General features: G+C 45.7%; 1 protein-coding gene across 3 annotated transcripts in view; it reads left to right on the forward strand.

Annotated features, from left to right (window-relative positions):
- Nucleotides 1–13,196: 13,196 nt before the first annotated feature.
- Nucleotides 13,197–26,698, forward strand: part of SKIL (SKI like proto-oncogene) — a 41,209-nt gene continuing 27,707 nt past the window's right edge. For 2 of the 3 annotated variants that reach the window (XM_075937932.1, XM_075937934.1), the window contains exons 1-3: nucleotides 13,197–13,338; nucleotides 14,813–16,684; nucleotides 24,851–24,948. In XM_075937932.1, the coding sequence (XP_075794047.1) occupies nucleotides 15,578–16,684; nucleotides 24,851–24,948 (1,205 nt within the window). In that variant the 5' untranslated portion in view covers nucleotides 13,197–13,338; nucleotides 14,813–15,577. Of the gene's footprint in view, nucleotides 13,339–13,921; nucleotides 13,988–14,812; nucleotides 16,685–24,850; nucleotides 24,949–26,698 lie in introns of those variants that run through there. The other variant, XM_075937933.1, reaches the window with a different exon arrangement.

Genomic DNA, 26,698 nt, shown 5'->3' on the forward strand with positions numbered 1-26,698 from the left:
GAAGAAAAAATATTAAACAGGAGTTTAAACAAGCTCTAACATTTTGCCATACTAATTAAATTGTCTGTTTGGGCAATAATAGACTTAGCATCTCTTTGAGATTATAAACCCTGACATTTTCAATTATGCTAGTTGTATATAGTGTAGGTGAAGGTAGATGGGGTACATATAACTACTAGTCCTAGGGGAATTCTACAATTTCATGATGACTCCAAATGCAACAATTGAAGAATTTCCCCAAGACTAACTTACACCTTCTGGTCATGTTTTTCCACCACAATAATAGGTTTTTCCAGTGTTTGATGCACGGTATGGTTCAATCTATAGTCCTGCTGAAATTTTCTATGGCACACTATTCCTCCAAGAACTGGCAGACTAACAGATGTTTCATGTATTTCAGAGGGGTATTTATGTTAATTGGTAACTGAAAAAATTTAGTTACCCCAGGTTGACCAATCCCTCTCTGCTCATGCAGGAAGGCTTTCTGTAACAACAATGTGCATTTTAACACCCTCTTTGACTATTTTGAGATAGAGGCATTATATTTCCACTTATGTTATGTTTTAAGTGGTTTTGTTGCAGCTAGGAAGCTTTTCCATGATTTCAGGTTGTTAATCAAGTGGATGAATAAAGGGGAAGAAGTTAAAGGGACAAAAAATGAGTGTATCCAGTGGCAGTGTTTGCACTCCAAGAGAGAGGTAATAGATTTTGCTAAACTTTCTTCTTTTCTGACACATGGAATGGAAGGAATTCACTCCATGAAAAATGGAAACTGTCTTTTGGAAGCATTCAAATGTTTGTAGATTTAATCTCTTTCAAACATGGAAGACTGCATGCACATAATATTTAATAATCTGGAGTCTTAAATACCTAAGAAAAGTTAAAGCTTCTTTGGCACCTCTTCAAAGCTTTCTGCTGTCACAGGCCTGTCACAGGCACTGTGATAACAGTAAAATTATGATCCTACATTGCTATTGAAACATCTACCAGTGAATATAAAAATTCAGTTTGTGCTCTGTTACAGATTCATGATTCCCTCATCTCTATCAGAGCCCTTTAATGACAGAAAGGTCAAGTGATTCTCTTTTCCCAAGCATAACTGGAATTGCAGTTAGCAAGAGATGTGAAGGGTAACAAGAAAGGTTTCTACAGGTATTCTAGCAACAGGAAGAAGGTCAGGGAAAGTATGGGATCCTTATTGAATGGAAGAGGCAACCTCATGACAGATAATGTGGAAAAAAACTAAAGCAGCACAATATAGGGAGAAGGTTAGCAGCCCTCAGTGGTGAAGTAACAGGTTAAGGACTGTTTAGAAAAGCTGAACATGCATAAGTCCTTGGGACTGGGTGCAATGCAACCAAGAATGCTGAAGGAGTTGGCTGATATGATTGCAGAGCTATTGGCCATTATCTTTGAAAACTTGTGACCAGGGATAGGCCTGAAAGATTGGAAAAAGGTAAATATATAGCATGTGTCTTTAAAAAGGGAGAATCTGGGGAACTACAGACCAGTCAGCCTCACCTCAGTCCCCGGAAAAATCTTGGAGCAGGTCCTCAAAAATACATTTTGAAGCAGCTGGAGGAGAGGAAGGTGATCAGGAACAGTCAACATGGATTCACCAAAGGGATTTGATGCCTGACCAATGTGATTGCATTCTAGGGCCATGGGGAAAGCAGTGGACATGATATATCTTGACTTTAGCAAAACTTTTGATACGGTCTCCCATAGTATTCTTGCCAACTAGTTAAAGAAGTATGTATTGGATGAATTGACTATAAAGTGGCTAGAAAACTGATTAGAGCATCAAGCTCAATGGCTTGATATCTAGTTTTCAGCCTGTATCAAGTGGAGTGCTCCAAGGGTCAGTTCTGGAGTCGGTTTTGTTCAACGTCTTCCTTAATGATCTGGATGATGGGGTGGATTGCACCCTCAGAAAGTTTGTGGATGACACTAAGATGGGGGGAGAGGTAAATATACGCTAGAGGATAGGGATAGGGTGCAATGACCTAGAGAAGTTGGAGACTGGGCCAAAAAGATATCTGATGAGGTATAACAGGGACAAGTGCAGAGTCATGCACTGAGGGTGGAAGAATCCTATGCACTGTTATAAGCTGGGGACTGACTGGCTGAACAGCATTTCTATAGAAAAGGACCTGGGGGATTACAGTGGATGAGAAACTGGATATGAGTCAGCAATGTGCCTTTGTTGCCAAGAAGGCTAATGGCATATTGGGCTTCATTAGTAGGAGCACTGCCAGCAGACTAGGGGGAGTGATTATTCCCCTATATTTGGCACTGGTGAGCCACATCTGGAGTATTGCATCCAATTCTCCCTCTCCTCCCCCCCCGCCCCCCCATTACAGAAAGGATGTAGATGCTTTGGAGAGAGTCCAGCAGAGGGCAACAAAAATTATTAGGGTGTTGGAGCACATGATTTATGAGGAACAGGGCCGGCCTTAAGCCGATTCAGCTGATTTGGCCGAATGGGCCCTGCACCCAGAAGTTGCTCCTTCGGCTCAGCTCCCCCACACCCTTACCTGCGCACGCTGCTGGCTGCTCCTGCTGTGCATGCAGTTCACAGGTGGGCAGGGAGATGCCCGGGCATGATGTCACGTCATGCCCAGGATTTTAAAACTGAAAAGTACCACACAGCCGCCGCCATGGCGCGCACAGTTCACAGTCCAGCCCGGCAGAAGGTAGGAGAGCGGGAGTGGGAAGGGCTTGGATGGGGTGGGAAAGGAAGGAGCTTGAATGGAGGGGGGAGGAAGAGGCTTGTATGGAGGGAAGGGGGAGAGAGGAAGAGGCTTGTATGGAGGTTAGGGGAGAGAGAGGAAGAGGCTTGTGCGGAGGGGGAGGAGGAAGAAAGGGGAAGGTACCAAGAGACAGGGTGGAGGAGAGACAAATGGCAGGGGGCCAAGTACAGACAATCAGGAAAAGGGCAGGAGGGGAGGTGTCAGTGGGAGGGGGGACAGGGTGATGATGGAAGAGGGGAGGAGAGGGGAAGGGCATTGGAGGCTGGAGGGAAAGGTGCTGACAGAAGGCTTGAAAGGTGGGGATGGAGCAAGTCGTGTGAGGGCACAGAGGGGCAGGAGGAGAATGGGGCAGAGAGTGGTTAGGGAGTGGGCAGTAGGGGAAAAGAGGGCAAAGGGGGCAGAGGCAGTGAGGGAAGGGGGAGCACCAGGAGGGTGCAGGGCTAAGGGAAGGTGCAGTTGCCAGGGGATTCTGGGCGTGAAGCAGAAGGGCAGACACCTGCAAGGAAGGGACCAGCACCAGAGGAGAGAGGCAGGGCAGGTGTGTAGAGGGAGGTCTTAGAAGAGGGGTAACTCACATGATCAGAATGGGGCTACTGGAGGAGTGGGCACAGGGGGGAGAGAAAGGCTGGTGGAGGGGGACAGGTAGCAGGAGGGCTGAGGGCAGTAAGAAGGGCAGGAGTCAGGACAGCAGAGGAGGGTGAGGAGTTGGTGGGCAGCAAGCACCAGGGGAGATGATGGAGCAAGGAGAGGAGACATGGCAGCAGAGAGAAAAGGTAAAGGTTTATAAAATATTTATTAATAACATGGTATGCTGCCCACGGCCAGTTTGTTTGCGCCCCACGCTGCAGTTTGGGTTTATGTGGGGATCAACACGTGGCCGGCTAGTGGGAGCCAAAACAAAAGTAGTCAGTGTAATGATCTTCTGTTGATATGTGTTTTAGTAGTTAAATTCTTGGACTGTCATTGCTCATGAAAAGTGCTGTCACATGCGTAGAAATCAGGTATATATTGCATTTTGTTAATATCAGCAGAACTGACTTAAATGGGGCCTGTGTGTTGTGTTGTCTTGCCTTAATTTTTGTATGCATGCCTGTCACTGTGAGAGAAGCTATTTGTATATATTTGTTTGCATATTTAACCACACTTAAGCTGAGGCCCTCAGCATGTTCTGTAAGTATCAGTGTGGCCCCTGGGACTTCCAAAGTTGAGTTGCCCTAGCTCATCCCTGACAGGTGTTTGTCTAACCTGGTCTTAAATATCTGCAATGTAAGCCCATTGCTTCTCATCCTAACCTCAGAGGCCAAGCATAACAATTTTTCTTCCTCCTCCTTATGATACTCTTTTAGATACTTGAAAGCTGCTCTCAGGTCCCTTTTTGGTCTTCTCTTTTCCAAGATAAACAAAGCCAATTTCTTCAGCCTTGTCTCATATCTCATGTTCTCTAGACCTTTCATCATGTGTTTTGATCTTCTCTGGACTTTTTCCAGTTTCTCCACATTTCCTGAAATGTGGCGCCTCGAATTGGACATGATACTCCAGCTGGGGCCTAATGTAAATGGCTCATTCCCTGCCTAGGAGACGTGAGACTGGGTGAGTTAATTTCCAATCCCCCTGTTTATTCTTTTCCTAAGGAGGGCACAGTAGTTCTGATGGGGCTTGGAGTAGGGATGGAAGCCAGATCTTCAAAGATATCTATCTGATCTTTACACACATTTGAAAATCTGGTCATAAGTGTCCTAGTCAGTTCTGAACGTGAGATGTAGGAGCCCAGTCCTAATTCCTTCAGCCTTTTTTTTTTTAAAATTTAAACATTTATCTACACTAATTCCCCTCCTTTCTCTTTAACTATCCAATAAATGCATGGATCAAAATTATAGGTGCTTTTTGAATATGCTGACTTGAGAATGGAAAGATTTCATATTGTCATGTATGATTCCTGGTAACCCATCTCAAAAATAAAAAAAACTAGGTTGATACCTGTTCATATTAGGAGCTGTTGAATTCAGTTTACCATTTGCAGTATCTCATTAGGATATTTAGTGGAGAAGATGTTTTTTTATTTTATTTATACTGTGGGCAAAGCATGGGCTCACAAGAATTCCTCCATTGTTTTACCATGAGTCTCAAAACATTTGGTGTTTTTCTAAAGGCCTGGAGTCAATTTATTAAGTAGGAATCTCAGCTTTCATTTAAAAAAAGTTCTCTATATTTCTGGGCCTTACAGCTAAGGAGGAAAGCTTTAAAACATGAACTCTAAATACTCAAGAAACAAAAGGCCAATAAAAATTCAACATGTTTTATTTTTAAAATATCTTATGATTTGTAGACCATTCTCATAACTTTGTATAGGTGTTCCTTGTGATTTTTTGGATTGGCAATACTGCTCTTTGGTGAATTTAGAGAGGTCTCTCCCTTCAGTTTCCCTTTCCACCCTCCTTTTTTGTCACAAGTCATCAGAGAATCATAGAGACAATGGAGAGTAGGGTGAGTCCATGACTAGGGTTAATGACTGGTGAGGGTGACTGACTATTATCAGCCAGTGGTCTGAATGAGCTATCTACTGCCATCTGTTAATCAACTGTAGGAAAAGGCTTCACGAGCAGACCTTATTTATATAGACATACCTACTTTGCCACAGAGATCAGTAGACACGCTTGGGCTACGTCTACACTGGCATGATTTTCTGGAAATGCTTTTAACAGAAAAGGTTTTCCGTTAAAAGTATTTCCAGAAAAGCGCGTCTAGATTGGTCCCGGAGTTATCGTTATAACGATGCGCTTTTGCGGAAAAGCACGTCTAGATTGGCGGCACGCTTTTTCGCAAAAGCAGAAGCCCGGAACCATTTTGAAGAGGGCAAAAGGCCACCAGACCTTTCTGGGGGTGGGGCCGGAGCTCCGTTCAGACACATGCTTAAAGGGGTCTCGCCGGACAGCCGTTTGTCTCGTGATCCCATGCGTTGGGACCTCTGGCAGGGACTGACACCCTTAGCAGGTTTGGTGGTTGCCCTCTGACTTTTGGGGACACCACCCTTTGGCCCCCAACTGCTTTTTCCTGTGTTTTCTTTCTTCTGCCCTGCTCTGTCTGCCATGGAGTCGTGGGTGGCCATGTGCCTGCTCGGGCCCCTGTTGGAGCTGTGCAAGTGCCTGCAGCTCGTGTTGCAGGCCGGTGCTCTTGTGTTCCAGAACCAGGAGGCAGAGATCGCGTTCAACTCACTCACCCAGGAGGCCCTGGTGGCCCTGTGGCATCAGCACCCCACCGTGGAGAGGCCAGTCTGGAGTTTGGACACCAGCACCGACTGGTGGGACCGGCTGGTCCTCGGACAATGGGACGACCAGCAATGGCTCCGGAATTTCCGCATGAGAAAGCAGACCTTCCTGCAGCTGTGCGCCTGGCTCACCCCCGCGCTACAGAGATCCACCACCCGGCTGAGGGCACCTATCCCCATTAACAAGAGGGTCGCCATCGCACTGTGGAAGCTGGCCACACCGGACAGCTACTGCTTGGTGGCACAGTAATTCGGGGTGGGAAGATCAACCGTCAGTGTGATCGTCGTGGAGGTAAGTCCCAGGGGTCGTGGGGTGGGGGGAGGGTGCAGCACTCCATGCCCAGGGGCAGCCAAGACTCCAGGGGTTTGGGCCGTCCCTCCCTTGCACAGGCCCGCTGGTGGGGGTGGGGGTGGGCCGTGGGGTGTGTGTGTGTGTGCGCACGTGCGTGAGGACAGAGGGAATCAAGGGGGGGGCTAAGGGAGCGCACACTCACCCCTGCCGTATGTCATGTGTTCCCTTGTGTTTCTCTGCACCCTTCTACAGGTTGTCCACGCCATCAACGACGTCCTGCTCCCAAGAGTCATCCGCCTGCGCGACATGGATGCTACCATGGCTGGCTTTGCTGCCCTTGGGTTCCCCAACTGTGGGGGAGCCCTGGACGCAACCCATATCCCCGTCCGGGCCCCAGAGCATCGAGCAGCCCATTTCATGAACCGGAAGGGCTACTGCTTCATTGTTCTGCAGGCTCTCGTGGTCCACCGGGGCCGCTTCCTGGACATCTACGGGGGCTGGTCTGGCTGGGCACACGACGCCCGCATCCTCCGCAACTCCGGACTCTTTCGCAGGTTGGAGGCGGGCACCTACTTCCCCCGGTGGGACTTGAATGTCGGGGATGTGCCTATGCCCATCTGCGTCATCGGGGATGCAGCCTACCCCCTGCTGCCCTGGCTAATGCGGCCCTACACGGGGCGGCTGGACCAGAACTGGGCACGGTTCAATGACCGCCTCAACCGGGCCCGAAATCCGGTGGAGCTCACCCTCGGACGTTTGAAAGCCCACTTCTGTTGTTTGCTCACCTGTCTCGAGATGGTTGAGCAGAATGCAACAGAGATACTGGCTGTGTGCTGCGTGCTCCACAACATTGTGGAGCGCTGTGGGGAGGCATTCCTCCCTGCATGGATGGCAGCCGAGGCACAGACGTTCGCACAGCCCCACACAGCTGCCGTCCACCAGGTGCGCCAGGATGGGGTGCGCATCAGAGAGGCCCTGGTGGACATGTTCGCCCAAGCCCCGTAGTAGGGTCACCTGGGTCTCCCCAGACGACTCCCTCCCATCCCATACTCTTCTCCACCCCCTCCCCTTATCTCCCCCCAATTGTAAAGCGTTGGTTCCAAGCACATCGGCCGTCATCGTGATTGTTCGTCGGGTGCGTCGGACGTAGTTAGGGTTTTTCTTTTTAGTTTAGGCTAGGGTTTAGGCCACCATTGCCTGTCCCGAAGAACAGGGAAGAGGATTCAGGGTTCGTGCGGAAGGCTCAAGTCAGCGTACCTGATTCCAGTCATCTTTGAGGGATCTCCTGGCTGTTCCTCTCCCAAGGCCCGGAAGGACCAAAGGATTGAGTTTGCCAGCAACACTACCAATCATCCTCCCTGCGCCTAGACTATGTTTACATAATCTTTAGTGTGCGTCTTTTAACCTTTCTTGCTTGTTTGTTATCTGTGTTAAATATAGTTTGTGGTTTAAATTTTACTGAAAAGTCTCAGTATTTATTTATGAACCACAAACCAATGGCCACTTAAAAAGGACCCCCGGTGACAGAATACAGAATTTGGTGTCCACAGTTTGTAACCCTTTTAAATTTAGGTGGCTAATTGGCATCTCAAAGCATTTCTTACAGTTACCTCGAGTAACACAATAACCACACAAGAATCAACTGAAAAATAGACTTTTTATTTACAAGGGGGAGGGGGAGGAGACCTTCAACTGGGACGGGGAGGGGGAGGAGCTACTGGGACGGGTGGCCCCTGCGAGCGTTCCTTCGGGGGCAGACCTGCACATGCGGGGCAGGCCGCACAGGGAGGTGGGCAGGAGCAGGGGCAGGAGCTGGGATAGGAGCAGGGGCCATTGCAGGGGCAGGAGGGGGCATGGGGTACAGCCATGCTATAATGTACGGCGTGCACAAAGTGTGTAGTGAGGATGGCCATGTAGTCGGCCATCCTTGTACACTGTGCCTGGAAGGCACCCCAGGCCGCCTGCCGCCACTGCAGGTCCCCCTGCACACGCTCGCGAATGGAGGCCTGGATTGCCTCCACCGCTACAATGTGGCGGCGAAGCAGCTGGTCCTGGTGTCGGAGCCAGCGCCTCCGGGGTTGGCCAGCTGGGGGTGCCTCTGCTGCTGGACTGGAGGGTCTTGTGTTCGGTCCCGCTGTAGGGAAGAGAAGAAAGGATGGGTCAGTCAGGCAGGCCCTCCACCCCCCCCACACCTCATGCCCTCCACCCCTGAGCCCAGGTGACCCCACAGTTGTGTGGCTTGGGCCCACTTGGTTCCCCTCCTGCCCCCTGTGTTGTATGTTTGCAAGGAGGACCGCCCCTGGAGTAGGGCCCTCCTCCAGTATTGTAACCACCGGTCTGTGTCCTGGCCCCGTGGAGGGCGGGAGGGTGCTTGTGTTGCGTTCACCTGTGGAACTCCCTGCTGGTGGAGACTGAAGCTTTGGGCTAATCACTGGTGTTTGACAGGGAGCGAGATGCATCCCCACACAGTGCCTGGGAGCACATCTGGCAGAGGTGGTCTGGGCTCTCAGATCCCATCGTGTGGGATATCTCCTGGGCGGAACCAGAAGAGTGACTGGGGAAAGGGGGTGTCCCATCCTTGCAGCAAAACTCAGGGCGGGCCTTCTCCCTCCCACTATCCCTCCCACAACCCCGGTAGCCCAGGGACATGTGTAGCCACAGTGGGGACTTCCCTCGGGGAGTCAGCCAAGGCACCGGGAGCAAGTGAGGGGCTCGGTGGGGGCCACGCTCACAGGACTGTGATGCTGCGGTGTACCCAAGAGCAGCTGGCTGTGCCTCACAGCCAGGCATGGGACAGTGTGCAGTTCTCTGTGCTGCACCCTTGGCGGAGGTGAGGGCTCTGGGCTGAGTCCCTGGGGCCTTGGCTGATTCCAGCTGGCATCCACCCTTTCCCCTGGTCTCGCCGAATGTGTGTGAGCAGCACAGTCCTAGGCGTGCCCTGCAGCTGCCTGCTGCGGCCACGTGCTGCTTGGTCACCAGGCTGCATGTGGTTGCACGTGCTGCTTGCTGCCTAATGCTACACAGCATGCAACTCACGTGGCCTGAGTGGCATGCTCTCCCCCTCCCCACTCCAGGTGCCTGGCTCTCGCCCCCCCCCCCCCCCCCCCCGCCCTCCGCCCTCCGCCCTTGTGAGTGCAAACTGCAAAGACTCACCAGTGGATCCTTCCCCGGAGGAGGAGCTGCTGGAGGGGGCCTGCTGGATGGCAACGCTGGCCTCCTCTCCTGAAGCGCCACCACTGTTCTCTCCTTCCCCTGCCTCAGTGTTTCGGATGACGGGGGGGGGGGCGCTGGCAGGTGTCCACGGGCACGTCCGGGCCTTGCAGGGCTGGCTGCCCAAGGATGGCATGCAGCCAGTCGTAATGGGGGCAGGTGTCTGGTCCTGCCCCCCTGCCCTTGCTGGCCCGCACGTACCCCAGCTGGAGCTCCTTAACTTTTGCCTGGATTCGCTCGCTGTTCCGGGCAGGGTATCCCTGTTGGGTCAGAGCCTCGGCCATCCGGACAAAGATGTCGACATTCCGGCGCCAGGACCGGATGTCATGGAGACCATCCTCCTCCTGCCAGAGGTCCAGGAGGATCTCCAGCTCCCTGGGGGTCCAGAGGGAGCCCGCCTTTTGCGGCCTCTGGGGGCCTCCTGAGCTGGGAGTGCAGGGGGCTCACCACCAGGAGCTGCCATGGCTGGCTTGTGAGGCTTGGCTGGGCAGGACAGGGGCGCTGTGGCAGAGCTCAGTGGCAGGCCTGAGGCCCGCTTCTGCCACGTGCGCTCAGCAGCCTGCGACTGCTTTAAGAGCTTGGGTTACCAGGAAGTCCAGGGCTCCTACGGGGTCTCCAGGCGTCCAAACCGCTTTTTTCCGTTTCTTCTGTTTTTTCGGAAAAGCGGTAGCTAGCTGTCTACACTGGCCCTTTTCCGGAACAGTTTTCCGGAAAAAGGACTTTTGCCCGAACGGGAGCGGCAAAGCTTTTCTGGAAAAGCGGCTGATTTCTTACAGTAGATCGTCATTGCTTTTCCAGAAAATCAAGCAGCCAGTGTAGACAGCTGGCAAGTTTTTCCAGAAAAGCGGCTGATTTTCCGGAAAAACTTGCCAGTGTAGACACAGTCCACCTGTGTCAAGGTGATCAATTCTGGCTCTTTTGGGTTGAAATTCACTTAAGACTTGGAGCTGGGAGAATGAAATGTTGTTATCCATATTGTATGATTAAAAGATTAAAGACCTGAACTTAATATGACCTGGCTTAGGGTCTACCATAACTTGAACACTAAGCAGAGGATAGTGAGTCACATCTAACTGAAAGTCACAAAAGATGGAAACAGGTTTTATTTCTGGTGGTGTAGAGTCTATTTGGGTTTGGACTTGATGACCTCCTGAGGTCTCTTCCAACCCTATGATTCTTTGATTCTATGACCTAGTTTTCACCGTTTGTGGGATTCTTTTATTGAGTTTCAGTTAACTGAATATCTTCTGGTTAAGCCAAGACAGTCTCTTTCTGTACTTCCTATCTTTCCTATAATTTGTTCGTGTGCCCCTAACAATATCTCTTTGAAAAACTACCAACTGACTTCAACTTTTTTCCCCTGTTAAACTTGCTTCCCAATGGATCTTACCTACCAATCCCTGATTTTGCTATAAGTCTGCTTTCTTGAAATCCATTTTCTTTATGGTGATGTTTTCCCTTTTATCATTCCTTATAATCATGAATGCTATCATTTCATGATTGCTTTCACCCAAGTTGCCTTCCACTTTAAAATTCTCTATAAATACTTCATTATTTGTGAAAATCAAATCTAGAACGTCTCCCTTTGTGGCTTTCTCCACTTTGTGTAATAATAATTGTCTCCAATACAGTCCAAGAATTTGGTTGGATAATCTATGCTCTCCTGTGTTATTTTCCCAATAGATGTCTACGTAGTTAAAGTCCACCATCACCACCAAGTCCTGTGCTTTGTATCATTTTGTTAGTTGTTTATAAAAATCCTCATCCACCTCCTCTTCCTCTTTTGGTTGTTTGTACAGGTTGAACCTCTGAAATCCTGTGCTTTCTGGTCTGGTAGGACATGGATATTGTTGGACCAAACAGCGCATCTGGGAGCAAAGGCAGCCAGGGTCAGGAGCAAAGCCCTGACCAGCGGCAGCAGGTTTGGTGGTCAGGAGCCCTTGCCAGGCGGGTCGCTGGGAGCACAGCCCAGGCTGGTGCAGTGGTGAGCTAGCAGCGGGGTTGGGACAGCTGGCAGTGGGGCTGTTGGAGTGAGGAATGCAGCCCCAGCTGGGGCTGGTGGCAGGGGGCTGGCAGGGTGGGAAGTGTGTTGTCTCTTCTCTCCTTTACCCCAGCTATAACACCCCCAGATTCCAACCCTTCACCCAGGTCTCCATCTTTGTCTCAAAATGGAGGAAAGGGGGTTTTGCATTGTACATGTTTGGGAAGGAGGGCAGTCTTTTTGGTGGAGGGCCCTGGAAGGGTATCAGAGAGGTCGCCATGAGCAGTGGAGAGGGAGATGGGCTTTGTTTAGGAGTTCAAGGGAAGTTTGCTGGGTGGGGAGCAGAGGTGAAAGTAAGGCGGTGTACCTCAGTGCTCTGCTCCAGAAAAAGCTGTCTGGGCTGCTGGACTGGAGGGTGCATGTCCAGCTGGGTTCCCCTGGCTCTCCTTTAGATTGCTATAGTAAGCAGCAGGAAACCAGAAAACCCTCCCTTTCTGCACCCTTTAGGGACAGGGCAGGGGCTTTGTTCTACTTCCCTCACTCTCAGGGTATGTCTATACAGCATGGCTAATGTCGACTTAAGCTATGTAACTTCAGCTACGTCAACTGTGTAGTTTAAGTCAAAATAGCTTAACTCAACTTTAGGCGCTGTCTCCATAGCAGGAAGTTGAAGGAATAACACTCTTTCTTCAACTTCCCTTACTCCTCCTAAAATGAGGGTTACAGGAGTTGGAGTAAGAAGTTCTCAGCTTGACATTATTGTGAAATAAAGGTTTGTAGTGCAGACGTGCTCTTTGTTATTTTGGAATGCTACCGTATAGACGATTCCCAGGAAGCAAGTATCCAGCTGCATTCCTGTCCCTCCTGGCTGGGGAGGAGAAGGAGGCAAAGGAGTGAGTGACACATGCTGTGTGCTTTCCCCTCCCTTAAAGGAACAGCAAGGAGCAGTGTGGATAGGAATGGGGTGGGCCTCACACCCCCTCACCTCCTGCCCTCTCTAAAGGATACTGTCATATTGCACCCCTGCCCTGATCTCCCCCCCCGGGGGGCAATAAAAGAGTACCTCTAAAAATGTAAGTTACTTTCACCCCTGGAGGGGGAGAGTCACTATGGTGAAGCAGGAATCAGCTTTGTGTGACACAATGGGGGCCTTTGTACAGACTGACTCTGGAGGCCAACACAAGGAGGAAGGGACACACTGGCCCCTGCGTGTGGATGCAGGGCTGGCTGAGAAGCGGGATAGCTTTGAGGTGGGTCTCAGAGCTTCTCTGTGGGAAGAGGGGGTCAGTGGGGCAGGGCTTGCTGTGGAAAAGGGGGCTCGTTGGGAGTTGTAAGGCAAGACGCAGCTGGTGTAATGTGGAGAGCCGCTGTGGGGGATGGTCTATGTGGAAGGCACCTGGCTGGGGCTCTCCTGGCGTTAGGGAGCATGGGGCAAAGATGGGGTCGCTATGGGATCGTGGGGGGGGGGGGGAAGCTGCATAGGGGTGGGGGCCCCTGGGGTCAATGACCGAAGGGGGGGCTGAAGGAGCAGGTCATGTGTAGACCCGCTTCCGTGCCTGGCTCTGTCCGGGCGGGGGGGGGGGGGGAGGCGCCGTGTGGGGAGGAAGGCGAGGTTCCGCCCCCGACGCGACACCAGCTTTCGCTGTGCCTGGGGGGAGGGGAAGCCGCTGGCAGCCGCCGCGGCGCTACCCCAGACAGTGGGCGGGGCTGGAGGCGGGGGCGCGCACCCGCCGGGTTGGTGCCCGCGCGCCGCCGTCTCCGCAGTGAGGTCACGGGTGGGCGGTGCGTGCGCGGCTTCTGTTCCACTGTTGGGGTGTCGGGGTCCCCACGATGCAGGGTGAGGAGCCGGGGCCTGCTGCCGGCGGGGCGGTGCAGCGGGGGGTACGGAGAGCGTGCGCGGCGGCGAGGGGGAGGGGAGGCTATTCATGAGAGGGGTAGGAGTGTCTGTGGGGGGAAGGGGACAAATCCAGGGAGGAGACGGGGGGGGGGGGGGCTGATTGTCTGCGGGGGCAGAGTGTCTGTGCGGGGGGAGGGGTTAGTCCAGAGGCGTCTGTGTGGGAGGGAGCAGTATTCCCCAGCTGGGGGACTGTCTGTGGGGGATGGAGCTTAGTGGAAGGGGGGGGCGTTGTGGGGGAGGGTGACCCCACAAGCGGGGGGGGGGTAATGTGGGGAGTCTCTGAAGGAAGGGAATTGTTTCCGGTCGGGAGGCGCGTGGGCTGTGTGTGTCCCCTGGGGTGATGTGAAGAGCTGGGTGGTAGGGTGTGTGGGGGAGGGGGAGCCTGGGGGGGGGGGGGGTAGGGAGCGTGTATGTGTGTGTGGATTGGTCCGAGGAGAAGTTGTGTTGCGGGTCGGTGCCAGGGAGCAGTGGGAACCGGGGGCTACGCGAGAATTGGCGGGGTGTGGGTGGGGGGGGGGGTGGAAGAGTCAGTGGTAGGTTTGAATGAGGGATCACTTCAGTATTTGGAGTGTCTGTGGAAGGAGGAAGGGTAAGTCCTGTATGTGGCGGAGTCCTGTCCGATCAGAGCGTGCGTAATGCTTGAGTGTGACTGAGGTGGAGGTGAGTCACGGGGGGGGGGGGCATAGTCTGGGTGGAGTGTGAGAGAGACAGGATGGTGGTGAATGTCGGGGTTATTCCAGGGAGGGCCGCTGTGTGAGGAAAGCACGGGAGAGGGAGGACCTTAGTTTCAGGGAGAATATAACGAGTGAGCTTTGGAAGAATACATGCGTATAGACTGAGGTTGGCTCAGAGATAGCAGTAGGGGTGTTGCCTAGTGTCTGGTTTGGGAAAGAGTCTAGGTTGTTTTCAGTTTTAATTACCTGTATGTTGAATTTATTTGAACTGCACTAACTGTAAAAAGTGTGAAGATTGAAGTTAGGAGAAATACTTTAATTTCAGTTATATATTCAAGGAAATGGGGGCTAGTTTGTCCCCTTATCCTTTTCTTGCCCTGCAATCTCTGAAAGTACAACCCCCCACACACTTTTTTTCCTGGATTCTGTCCCTGGAGTTTGCAAAGCATTGAATGGGGTGAAGGATTAGGTGATTTCCCCCATGTGTCTCCTTTGCCACATGTTTGCAGCACTCTCAATGAGTTATGTTGATGCTGCTGGTGCCAGGTTTATGCATGTGTCATAATAGGGTTTATGATATCTAAATCCAAGCTTTCTGCAAATTAGTTAAGAGTTAGTTATTTAGGGAGCATATTCCAGTTGTGATATATTGAATACATTTCAAGATTCAGGGACTGTTTTAGATAAAGGTATTACTCTTCACATGTGAATGATTACTGATTTTTTTCCTTTTTTTACAGGTTATATAAAAGGATTGCCAGAGATTTGTATTATTAGTCCAAACTATGAATCTCGTATATGGCCTGGATCTTATTTTCATTGCCAATAAGTTGAGATAGGAAAACTGACAGATGCTAGGGAAATTTTTACTGATGCTTATTCTACAGGGATGTTTGGTTTCTACCAGCAACCCTGGATCAGCCTTTAATTTGTGGACTTAACAGAGATTTACCATAATACATTTCTCCACCACTGGAGGTGTGATTTAAACTTGGCTGCACAATAAATAAAGTGACTAAGCTCTGTGTTCGATCCTGTGAGTTGAAAGGGATGTGCTGCATAAAGCATGCCCACAACTAAAATTATCTTTTGGAAGAATTGCATTAACGCCAGTGCTGCTCAGTCTGAGAACAAGTGATTTTGTATTTTAATACTTAAATGGAAGCATATATGAAGTGAAAAGTCAGCATGTTTTTTAAAAGAAAAATTTGATGAAAATCAGATTTTTTTTTTAATATAAGAACTGAACACATATATTTAAGTGCAAAAGAAAACTCTTGCTTAACCCTTCCACCCTTGAATTTTATGCTACATGAAAAATAGGTTACATTTTTAGCTCTTGAGGTGAGATTAAATCCTCACTTTAAGGAGATAGCACAATATCTGCTGGACAGGAGATAATTAAAGTACTTGGAAATTGGCGTGTCTTTAAGAAATACAAATTAAACACATACTAGAAAAATGCACATTTCAAACCTATTTATTTAAAATTCTGAGGTTCAGTGATGGAAAGTCCACAAACAAATTTCCCTGTAAGTGCAGGTTCTGACCAAAAAGAGTGTGGGATCCAAGAAGATGGCAGTCCACCAGTAAAAAAAATAATGACAGAAAAGCATGTAAATAGCAAAGTACAAGCTGTAGTAAATAAATTGCCAACGATAAAAAAGGAAAATGTGGATGAATATGAAGAAACTCCCATGGAGTCTGATGGAGAAAATGCCAAACCAAACAGTACTACAATATCTGAGCCTTTGAATTTAAATCCTGGTTTGAAACACACATTGGCACAGTTCCATTTAAGCAGCCAGAGTTCACTGGGTGGGCCAGCAGCTTTTTCAGCTCGTTATTCCCAGGAAAGCATGTCACCCACTGTCTTTGTGCCTCTTCCATCACCACAGATACTTCCTAGCCCATTGCTCATTCCTTCAGACAGTTCTACAGAGCTCACTCAGACTGTATTGGAGGGAGAATCTATTTCTTGTTTTAAAGTTGGAGGGGAAAAGAGACTCTGTCTGCCTCAAGTATTGAATTCAGTGCTCCGAGATTTTTCACTACAGCAAATTAATACAGTGTGTGATGAACTGTATATATACTGCTCGAGGTGCACTTCTGACCAGCTTCATATCCTAAAGGTTTTGGGAATCCTTCCATTTAATGCCCCATCCTGTGGGTTGATCACACTGACTGATGCTCAAAGACTATGCAATGCTTTACTGCGTCCTCGCACTTTTCCTCAAAATGGCACTCTGCTTCCTGCAAAAAACACATTGGTCCAACTGAAAGAGACTGGCAGAGCCTTTGAGGTAGAGCATGAGTGCTTGGGCAAGTGCCAGGGTTTGTTTGCACCTCAATTTTACATTCAGCCGGATGCTCCATGTATTCAGTGTTTGGAGTGCTATGGAATGTTTTCACCCCAGACATTTGTGATGCATTCACATAGATCTCCTGACAAGAGGACCTGCCACTGGGGCTTTGAATCAGCCAAATGGCATTGTTATCTTCATGTTAACCAAAAATATTTAGGCACTTCAGAAGAGAGAGAACTGAAGCATCTTTTGGAGGAAATGAAGGAGAAGTTTAGCATGAAAAATCAGAAAAGAACACAATCCAAAGTAAGTTTGACTATTGAAAAATTTCTGAATCAAAAATGAAATTTATTTTAAAAGTATTCAGTTTTATCAATGTGAACAGGTATTAAGCTAAGCATAAGCTGAGTCTACTATAAAGCTTCAACACATAATACAAAGCAATAATGAAAATTCCTTTCTTGTTTGGGGTTTTTATGGTGGTACAAAACTTGCAAAAAAAAATTTTAGACTAAAAAACTAGGTTCCTTTTTTCTTTAAACTGGCAAAAACCAGGGACTTTAGTATCCTTATGGAAATACTGTCCTCTCATTTGATCTGCCACTTTTGTGTGATATTATATGTAGTGTATGTTGCCATGTGTAAGCAAAGCAGGAAGGAGCCTAAGAATGGAGCTTCAGCTTTAATTCTGTATTGGTCAGTTAAAGCAAGTTTAACTATATCCATGGCGAATATCCAATTAGCTTGCCAAGCACCCAATAGCATGCCATAGTCTTTCAATTAAGGTAATGGTGCATTGATAAGATATTATTTAAAAATGGAAAGTTTTGGTAATGTTTGGGTTTTTTTATTGCATTGATTATATATAATATAGATATGCCATAAGAGGTTCTTTAAGCAAGCTAAGAATTCTTTGTTGACATCTTGCGATACTGTTGGGATGGCATATTTTTATTACAAAAAAGTAGTGCTCTAAGTCTATGGCTACATCTACACTGGCATGATTTTCCGGAAATGCTTTTAATGGAAAAGTTTTCCGTTAAAAGCATTTTCGGAAAAACGCGTCTAGATTGGAAGGATGCTTTTCCGCAAAAGCACTTTTTCCGGAAAAGCATCCGTGGCCCTGATCGTCATTTTCACAATTAGGGCTTTTTTGCGGAAAACACTACTGTGCTGTCTACACTGGCCCTTTTCCGGAACAGTTTTCTGGAAAAAGACTTTTGCCCGAACAGGAGCAGCATAGTTTTTCCAGAAAAGCACGGATGATTTTACATTAGATCGTCAGTGCTTTTCCGGAAATTCAAGCGGCCAGTGTAGACAGCTGGCAAGTTTTTCCAGAAAAGCGGCTGATTTTCCAGAATAACTTGCCAGTGTAGACACAGCGTATATGATGCTTCATAAAAATGGTAGTTTGTGCCATAAAGAGCTTATAATCTGAATAATAAGACACATATTAGCCAAATATTAAACAGCTGTAGGGAAGGAATTATTAGTGCTTGAAGAAGCGGGTTACAAGAGAGTTAGAGAAGTGAGGGCAAGTGATTGGTACCTGAACCAGAGTCAGTATGTTTGTGTGGAAGTATTAATTTCTCTGTAGGGAGAGTTTAATCTTTGAGGTTTGTGAATGCTTCCCTTTTCCTGTTGCTACCTTGTGTTCTTTGAAGCATTTACCAGTCCACTTGCAAGCTACAGACCTGATCACACACCCATTACAGTGGATGCAAGTTTTGCCATCAGTTTCAGTGGGAGCAGCAGCTAGCTATGAATATCACAGGTAGTTGTCACCCTTAGAATCAAGTCCTGGGAAGCATCAGTGCAGGGACCTAGGGGCTGTCCACTTTACAACAGTGGTGTGATAGTTATTATTTGGCCCAATAGAGATTTTTGACATTTTAGCAATCCTGAAGCATATATAATTAACCAACTTTACACTGGTGTTCTTAGTATAATTGGTGGTGTGCTTGCTCCTAGAACGATTAACTACAATATTGCTCTATCATTTCTGTGCTACACACTTGTATAGCAGCTCCAAAAGTACAAATATTATTTCTGTGCAATCCCTCTGTGCTTTCTACCCCTCCATGACCATTTTAAAGCCTAAAGCTCTGACTCTGTCAATCTGGTTAAATGCAGACCCCCAAAATAACAAGGATGATGTTCAGGTGGTCTCTGCTCTGTCCAGTCCATGAAACCCTCCAGCCCAGAGCAAGTCTAAGAGCAGTAGAGGCAATATTTAGTTTGTCTTGTTTTTTCCATGTTTGCATTTGCAGAAACTTGCCCCTCAATAGAGGACATGGAATAGATTGATAAATACAATTTTATAACTTTGCACTGGCCCACTTCAATTTTTTGCTGCTAAAGGGAAACAAAAGATAATGAAACAGTGCACCTGCAGAACAGGAAAACAACATAAACTCAAGTTAAAAAAAATTAGTGAAAAAAGAATTCAAAGTAATGAAATCAAACTCCTTCAGACCCAGAGCTGCCTCACCTTTCTTCTGAACATTTCACTCTCCAGATTCACTCCTCTCACAGTACAAGTAATCTTTGATCTCATTTATCTTTAAAAAAAAATTAAAAAAAACAAACCACCTTATCCTCAACTGTTTCACCAAAATTATTTCCCTTTTTGCCCTTCAACTCCAAGTTAACTGAGCTGTCTGTCTACAGCTGATGTATTGACTCTCATTCAGCTCAGTTCTTGATTCTTAACAATACAGCAGTGGTCTCCAACCTTTTAAAGCACAAGATCACTTTTTGAATTTCAGTACAGTACGAGATCTACCTCAAACCCAAATACTGTTGCCCCATCTCCTTTGTGCGCCTTCTCAGAGGCTCCAGCCCTGCTTAATCCATCCTCCCTCTCCTATCCTCCCTCACTTTCACCAGGCTGGGGAAGAGGGTCAGGGTCAGACTTTGGTTTTGGATTAAGTGATTTGGAGTGTGAGAGAGGCTCTGAGCTGAGCTTGGGGAAGGCAGTTGGAGTACCGGAGGGGGTTCTAGGTTTAATCTCTGGGAGAGTGTTTGGATGCAGGAGAACTCGGGATTAAAACAGGAGCTTGGGATGTAGGAGGGCGGTTCATGACTGGAGTAGGGTTTCAGGATGCGGGCTCCAGCTGGGCACTGCTTACCTCAGGTGGTTCCTGGGTGGTTGTGCAGTGGGGCTAAAGCAGACTAACCCCTGCCCTGGCTTTTCTCATTCCCAAAACCAGCCAGCAAACTCCTTCCATCCAAAATCCTGTTGTGCCCCCTCTGTGCTCTGGTGAGAGAGGATACAGAGTGAGAGGGGGACACCCTGACATCAGCACCCCTCTTTTGCCTCCCCTGCCATATTAAGAAATCAGGAGGCTCTTAAGACTCAATACAGTTTCCACATTCTTCATTCCATTGAAACTGCACTCATAAAGTCTCTAATGATCTCTGTAAAGGCATGTATACACTACAAATGCTACAGTAGTGCAGCTGCTGTACAGCAGGTATGATGCTATAGCATATATACTTGCTACACTGATGGAAAGGGTAAATAGCAGAGTCCTTCAAAATATATATATTGGGACCAAGCATAAATGATGTGGAAAAGGAAAGTGGCAAAATTTGCAGGTGATACAAAATTATTCAAGATCAGTAAGTCAGAAGCAGACTGAAGAATTACAAAGAAATCTCATTAAACTGGGTGGCAAAATGGTGGAAGAAATTCAGTGTTGATAAATGCAAAGTAATGCACATTGCAAAAAATAATCCTAGCTATACATACAAAATGTTGAGTTCTAAATTAGCTGTTACCACTCATTATGGATAGGTCCTTGAAAATGTCTGCCAAGTGTGCAGTGGTAGTCAAAAAAAACCAATAGAATTTTAGGAGAGGGATAGATACTAAGACAGAAACTGCCATAAAGCCACTACACCAACTCCTTATATTCTGAATGCTGTTTGGTCCCCCATCTCAAAAAAGAGTAGAAGTAGAAAAAATTCAGAGAAGAGTAATGAAAATGATTAGAGGTGTAGAATAGTTTTCATATGAGGGGGGAGTAAAAAGACTGGGACTTTCATCATAGAAAAGTGACTACTAAGGAGACATATCATAGCAGTCTATAAAATTATGAATAGTATGGAGAAAGTAACTAAGGAAGTGCTTTTTTACCCTTTCACATAAACCAAGAATGTGGGGTCACCCAATTAAATTAATACAATTTAAAACAAAGGAAATATTTCTTCACATATTGTAAAGTCAGTCTGTAGAACTCATTGTTATGTGATGTTGTCCAAAAGTATTTAATGGTTCAAAAAAGAATTAGATAAGTTAATGGAGAAAAGGTCCATCAGTGGCTATTAGCAAGATGGCCAAGAATGCAGCTCTGTGCTCCTGGTGTCCCTAAATCTCCATCTGCCAGAAGCATCAGGCACTGATGAATGTCAGAGATAGGCCACTGGGCTAGTCTGACTTTGTATGGCTGCTCTTCTGTTCATATGTAAATTAAACTTATTGGCAAAATTGAGTTGGTATCTCCCCCAAACCTTTATATCCTTTCTTTCCACCAAGGCCCATGTAGCCTAATTGTCATTACAGCCATGTCTCCGGACCCATGTGTTTAGGCAGAGTCTAATCTTGCAACTTATGTACCAGATAAAAGATTCAACCTTCCCTGTCTATCCAGGCTTCTTAAACTCTTGGCCAGATCACTGTAATCTCCTTATCTCTCGCCTTGACTGCTGCAGACATCTTCTCACCTATACCTGTTTTGATCTCCCTATAGTCCATTCAGAATGCTGCTACGGTCATTTTAGTAGCTTATTCCTCTCATCACCTCACCCCTCATAGAACACTAGAACTGGAAGGGAGCTCGAGAGGTTGAGTCCAGTCCCCTGCCCTCATGGCAGGACCCAGTACTGTCTAGACCAGTGGTGCACAACCCGTGGGGGTCGCGGCTGTCTTCCTGGGGGGTCGCAGCGCTGGGCCAGCCACCATTTTGTTTTCCTGACATATGCGGCGGGGGGGGGAGTGGCAGGGGAGCGGACTGGTGCTTTAAATTAAAGGGGGTCACAACAAAATGAGTGTGGGGGGGTTTTCCTCAACCAAAATTTTTCTGGCCTTGGGGGTTGCCAATTAAAAAAGGTTGAGCATTGCTGTTGTACACCATCCCTGATAGATGTCTAACCTGCTCTTAAATATCTCCAGAGATGGAGATTCCACAACCTCCCTGGGCAATTTATTGCAGTGTTTAACCACTCTGACAGTTAGGAAGTTTTACCTAATGTCTGGCCTAAACCTCCCTTGCTGAAGTTTAAGCCTCATTGCTTCTTGTCCCTGTCTTTCTGCATCCTCCATTTACAATATGCTTCTGATGAAGGACTTCACATGTAAAGACTGGATTTGAGTTTTGTCTAGTATCTACCAAGTGGTCTTCAGATCCTTGACTGATGTCCTAGATGCTACCATAATACAAATATAAATGCATTTCTTTATTCTATATGCCAAAAACTTGATAAAAGTAAGCAATTTTTTTTAAAGAAATGAGCCTGCAAGCATTTGTTTTATGTAAAAATCATTTTTATATAGCCTTTATAAACATCGGTAAAATGCTAAATTTTAGGCTTACCAGATTTGATAATGCCTCTTAATGAATATTTAAATATGCAATACATAAACTACTTGAAATCTGTGCTTTGGATGTGCTTAGGTGTGCATATGCAGTCTATATTTAAATGGACACTTTTCCCTTAAGGTCTGAAAATATTGTTAATAAAATGGCTAGATCTGGAATTTGAGTGAGAGAATATCTTTTTACCTTTCAATTATATATTTAAATGTATCTGCTAGAGGCTTTAACATGTAACATTTCATTATATTTGGAATAATTCAACTAATAAACACTGAAATGCAGTATATGTACATTATAAACATTTATCTGGTAACATAGTAATGTGTAACATTGTGTAAAGGTCATCTGTAAATTAAAACATCTGATATAAAAGATGGACACAATGTAATCCTGAAATGGTAAAAGTAAAAATCATATTGTACAAGAGCCACTATATAAGTAGGACAATGAATATAAAATATTTCAATTATAGAATGACGTGACTAATAGATTGGTATCCAGCTTCTCAGGTGATTTGTGTAGAAATTGAATGTTCTATGTATCCCAAGTTCTTCAAATTTAAGACAGTATTTATTGTACTAAAAGCTTTTGCCATTCTGGGAGATCTGTAGGAGCATTCTAGATTTTAGTTCGTAAGATGGAACTTGGTGGACTGGAGATTCTGATTGGAAGGTTGTTGGCTGCAAAGCATGCTCTCATGGTCTGCTAGAGTTCAAGTTGTCTAATCAGAATTCTCTCAATAGCGAAGGATGTAGTTATGAGAACTTATTTGTGGGATTCCTACCGTAAGATATCTATCTATCTAAACTCAGTTTTTTTAATAGCTAGATATTTTAGTGTTTCTTTTTAGGAATAACGAGTAGTCCTGTGGTAACTTAGAGACTAGCTATATCTCTCTATATAGATATCTATCTATATATAGCTAGTCTCTATCTGTCTATCTCCATGAAAGCTCATGATTCTTATTCTGTGTGTGTGTGTGTCTGTCTCTCTCTCTCTCTAAGGGTATGTCTACACTGCAGCTTTATTTCGAAATAACATAGTACATGTATACACAGCAAGCCATTAGTTAGAAATAATGTTGAGATGGAGGACTTCTTACTCCGACTGCTGTAAACCTCCTTTCATAAGGAGTAAGGGAAGTCAAAGAAAGAGTGTTCTTCCTTGGACTTCCTGCTGTGTAGACAGTGCCAAAAGCTGAATTAAGCTATTTCTACTTCAGCTACGCAATTGATGTAGTTGAAGTTGCATATTTGAATTCAACTTTTGCCCTGCAGTGTAGATGTTCCCTAAGGTGTCACAGGACTACTCATTGTTTTTTGAAGTTACAGACTAACATAGCTACCCCTTTGAGCCTTTTTAGGAATGTTTAACTGATGCTATTACTACTACTACTACTACTTTAAAATTCTAAAATAAACTCTAGGTACCTATTGAATGCTCTAAGTGCCTACTACATAAATTAAAATTTTCAATTTAAGTATGAACAAAAGATGTATATGGGGTAATCCTATCTCAGCCCATGCCCTCTTCCATGGCCTTAACAAAGGGGGGGAGGGGAGTATGGCGTTTGAAGTGTAGTTGGAAAGTTAACAAATCAGGGGGAAGAGGAGCAGCAAATTACAACCCTTTCTACAAGCAGTTTATTTTTCTTCAGGTGTGGAAATTTTTAAATGTCTCATACCAATTTTCAAGGACCCTTGGTAAGGTTAAACGCCAGATTTGTCTCACTGAGTTGTTAAAATACATGTGTTTCTCACTGTCCTTTAGTAGTATTACTGCTTTTTGCACAGTGAAGCATTGAGTATTACCAAAAATTGATAAGGAATGTTTGTTAGGCTACATATTCTTAAAACAGAATGAACAAAAATTTCTATTAAAATATGAAATGAGGAAGTCTTTTAAGATGCCAATTCTTAGTGATATCTAAAGTATGTCAGTATTTCAAGATAACATTGTTTAGTCATGTTGTTGTGTTGAATCTGTCCCTCTACTATAAATAGAAATCTGTGACTAATAAAATCCCCTACTGTGTGATTGGAGTAATTTTCTGCTGCTTTTTTCTTTGTACACTTCATTTTGCAATGAAGTATGTGACAACTGTGTAAAGTGAGATGAACACTTCATTGCAGCGTGGGCCAAGTCCTTGCCACCGTTGGCAATCCTAGGTTCTACTTCTCTTTTCTACATATACTTATAGTATGCTTTTGGCAGAAATTTGGAAAGCCAATGAAATCTTTGAATGGATTTTTAAATTTTCAGTACATAGACCTGGCTCGGGCATAAAGCCCATATTACTACTTTCCCCCTCTTGCTTTCTAGATATAGCTAATAGCTTATATTGTTAAAGTTGAGTATATTTTAATACATTTCTAAAACAAATAAACAGCAGCTTTCTTTTTAATCACAATGTTAATATTTGTATATTCAAGGTATATTCATTTGCAGTGTAGACGTCCATTCTGTCTTTTTTGCATGCCATAGTTCAGCATAAGCATTATCAATTACTGAGATGTGAAAAATAATCCATTTGTGTTGTCTCTGAGCCAATTTTAAACTTGCATTAGTGAAAGTTGTGTTTATATTAATGCAGTTTCATCTTCATCCATAGTTGAATGGGATAAATTAGAGGTCTTGTAGCTTTTCTTGTCCCAAGTTGCTGCTCTTCATTGCTCTGTTTCTTTTTCTCCTCTCTCTGCTCCCCCATGCACCTTATGCTGCCCAGCTTGAAATAAAATGGGTTTATCATATAAATGACATTAATAATTGAATAACATTTTAACTAATATCTTTAGTACAGCTGATTTCTTAGAAGTTGAAAGATGAGTAAAAAGGACCACAAATTCTTTTTATTTATTATCTTCTTCTTCAGGCAGATCCTCAGCAAAGCCTAGATTTGCAGCAGTGGTATCCAGTTATAAAGCAGGAAGCAGATCCTGTTACTCAGTCACATTCATTTGTCCATCCCAGGTAACTGAACGTCTTCTCCAGAAATGTGTATGCTCAATCTAATAGTTCCTCGGTTATTCAAGTATTAATTTAACTTTTAAAATGTAATTATAACTTTACAGGTTAACTGAAAATTTATGGGAAAATTGCAGCATATTGCGCAAGGATAAGTTAAGCCTTCTTTGAATTTTTAGGTAGTGAAGTTGTCATAATTAGTGCTAATAAATAAATGATACGTTACTTTATGGTATCTTTATTTCTCTTAATAGAGATGCTTGAGCATTGCTGAACTGGAAAAAATTGGAAAATGCCATTACACCGAGTAACTTTTCAAAGTAAAAATGGCTTTGTGGTGGATGCTAAATTCTAACCTCTCTGTAAATTAATATGTGTACACAAAGCCAAACACCTTATTAATGCCATAATTGAAACACATATTTTTTCACATATAACTAGGACCAACACTTTCCAAAGTTTGTATTCTGCATTGAAGTACATTGAGACCTCACCCTTCTGATGACATGTCTGTAAAATGCAGACTATTGCAGATGATTAATTATTTCCCTGATTTCACAAACCAAGTGCATTTCTTCAGTAGGACACTCACTTCATCCCTTCAGCAGTTAGAAAAAGTGTTTTTTCTTTGAGTGTGTTAGTATTGATTCCACTGTAGTTGCATGTATCCCTCATGTTAATGAGACAAGATTCCTTTGAGTAGCCATGTCTGTGGAGGCCATTTATGAACCCTGTGCATCCATGTATTTCTGAATGAGGGGCATAAAGCATAGAGTGGCCATGAAATTTCTTCAGTTCCCTCTTAGCTCCCGGGATAGTGAGATCGAATTTAAGGTGTGTCCAATCTGGTACTCTCTTGGGAGCTTCAGAATCTGTTTTTCAAGAAGCTGGGTGAAGAACTTAATTTTATTTACTTTTTCATGTTGGAAATCCCCCCCTTCATCTCCCAAAGAAAAGAATTCCAATAAGAATGCTCTTCTCTCCTGCCAGACATCCCCTGTTATGGCTAGGTGTGGTGCTTTGTAGCAGTCGCCTCTTTTCATGGTAGACTAAGCATCAGGGTTGAAACTCTGATCTTGTGATGGCCTCATCCCAATTATGGATGGACAGAAGTCTGTGCCTTTCTCACTTGGAAGAGAGTCAGCCACATCCCAGACAGGTGTTCTGTGTGCTGGTCTTCCCCTCAGATTCACAAGTCCAGTGATATTGGGCTCAAGTTACATGTGCTAGAGTAGTCCATGCAGGTTATTTCTGACCCTGAGGAGATGGTAACAACTAGACCTTAGTCGCAGAAATTATCTGCTAGCACTCCTCAGGTAGATACCATACTCCAGGACTTTGAAGAGAAGAATGTATTGAAAAGGGAGCCAACAACATATGAGCAAGTCCCGTATGTGTGTTACTAACACAAGGGGAGACTCTGAGAGGCAAGGCTGGATAGAGCGCACACACTGTGCCAAGCACCACATTGGACCACCTCACGAAAAGGAATCAAAACCCCGTTTCTGTAACGGCAAAACTTCCAAATTCCTTATGGCTCTCAAATTGGACAAGATAAACTAATCAGCTAATGTAGCAAGAGATAAGGAAGTCTTGGTACTGACCTCATTATTGACTTTAGCACTGGTAGCCAAGTCTGTCTAGCATTTAAGCTAAACGTAAGATGAGGAACTGGAGACATCTACTTCTCTGATTAGTGACCAGCACATACTCTCCTAGCACTTGGATGAGGCCACTCTCTTATTGCCCCACTGTT

Source organism: Pelodiscus sinensis, chromosome 10, assembly GCF_049634645.1.
Source record: "Pelodiscus sinensis isolate JC-2024 chromosome 10, ASM4963464v1, whole genome shotgun sequence".
Classification (NCBI taxonomy): Eukaryota; Metazoa; Chordata; order Testudines; family Trionychidae; genus Pelodiscus; species Pelodiscus sinensis.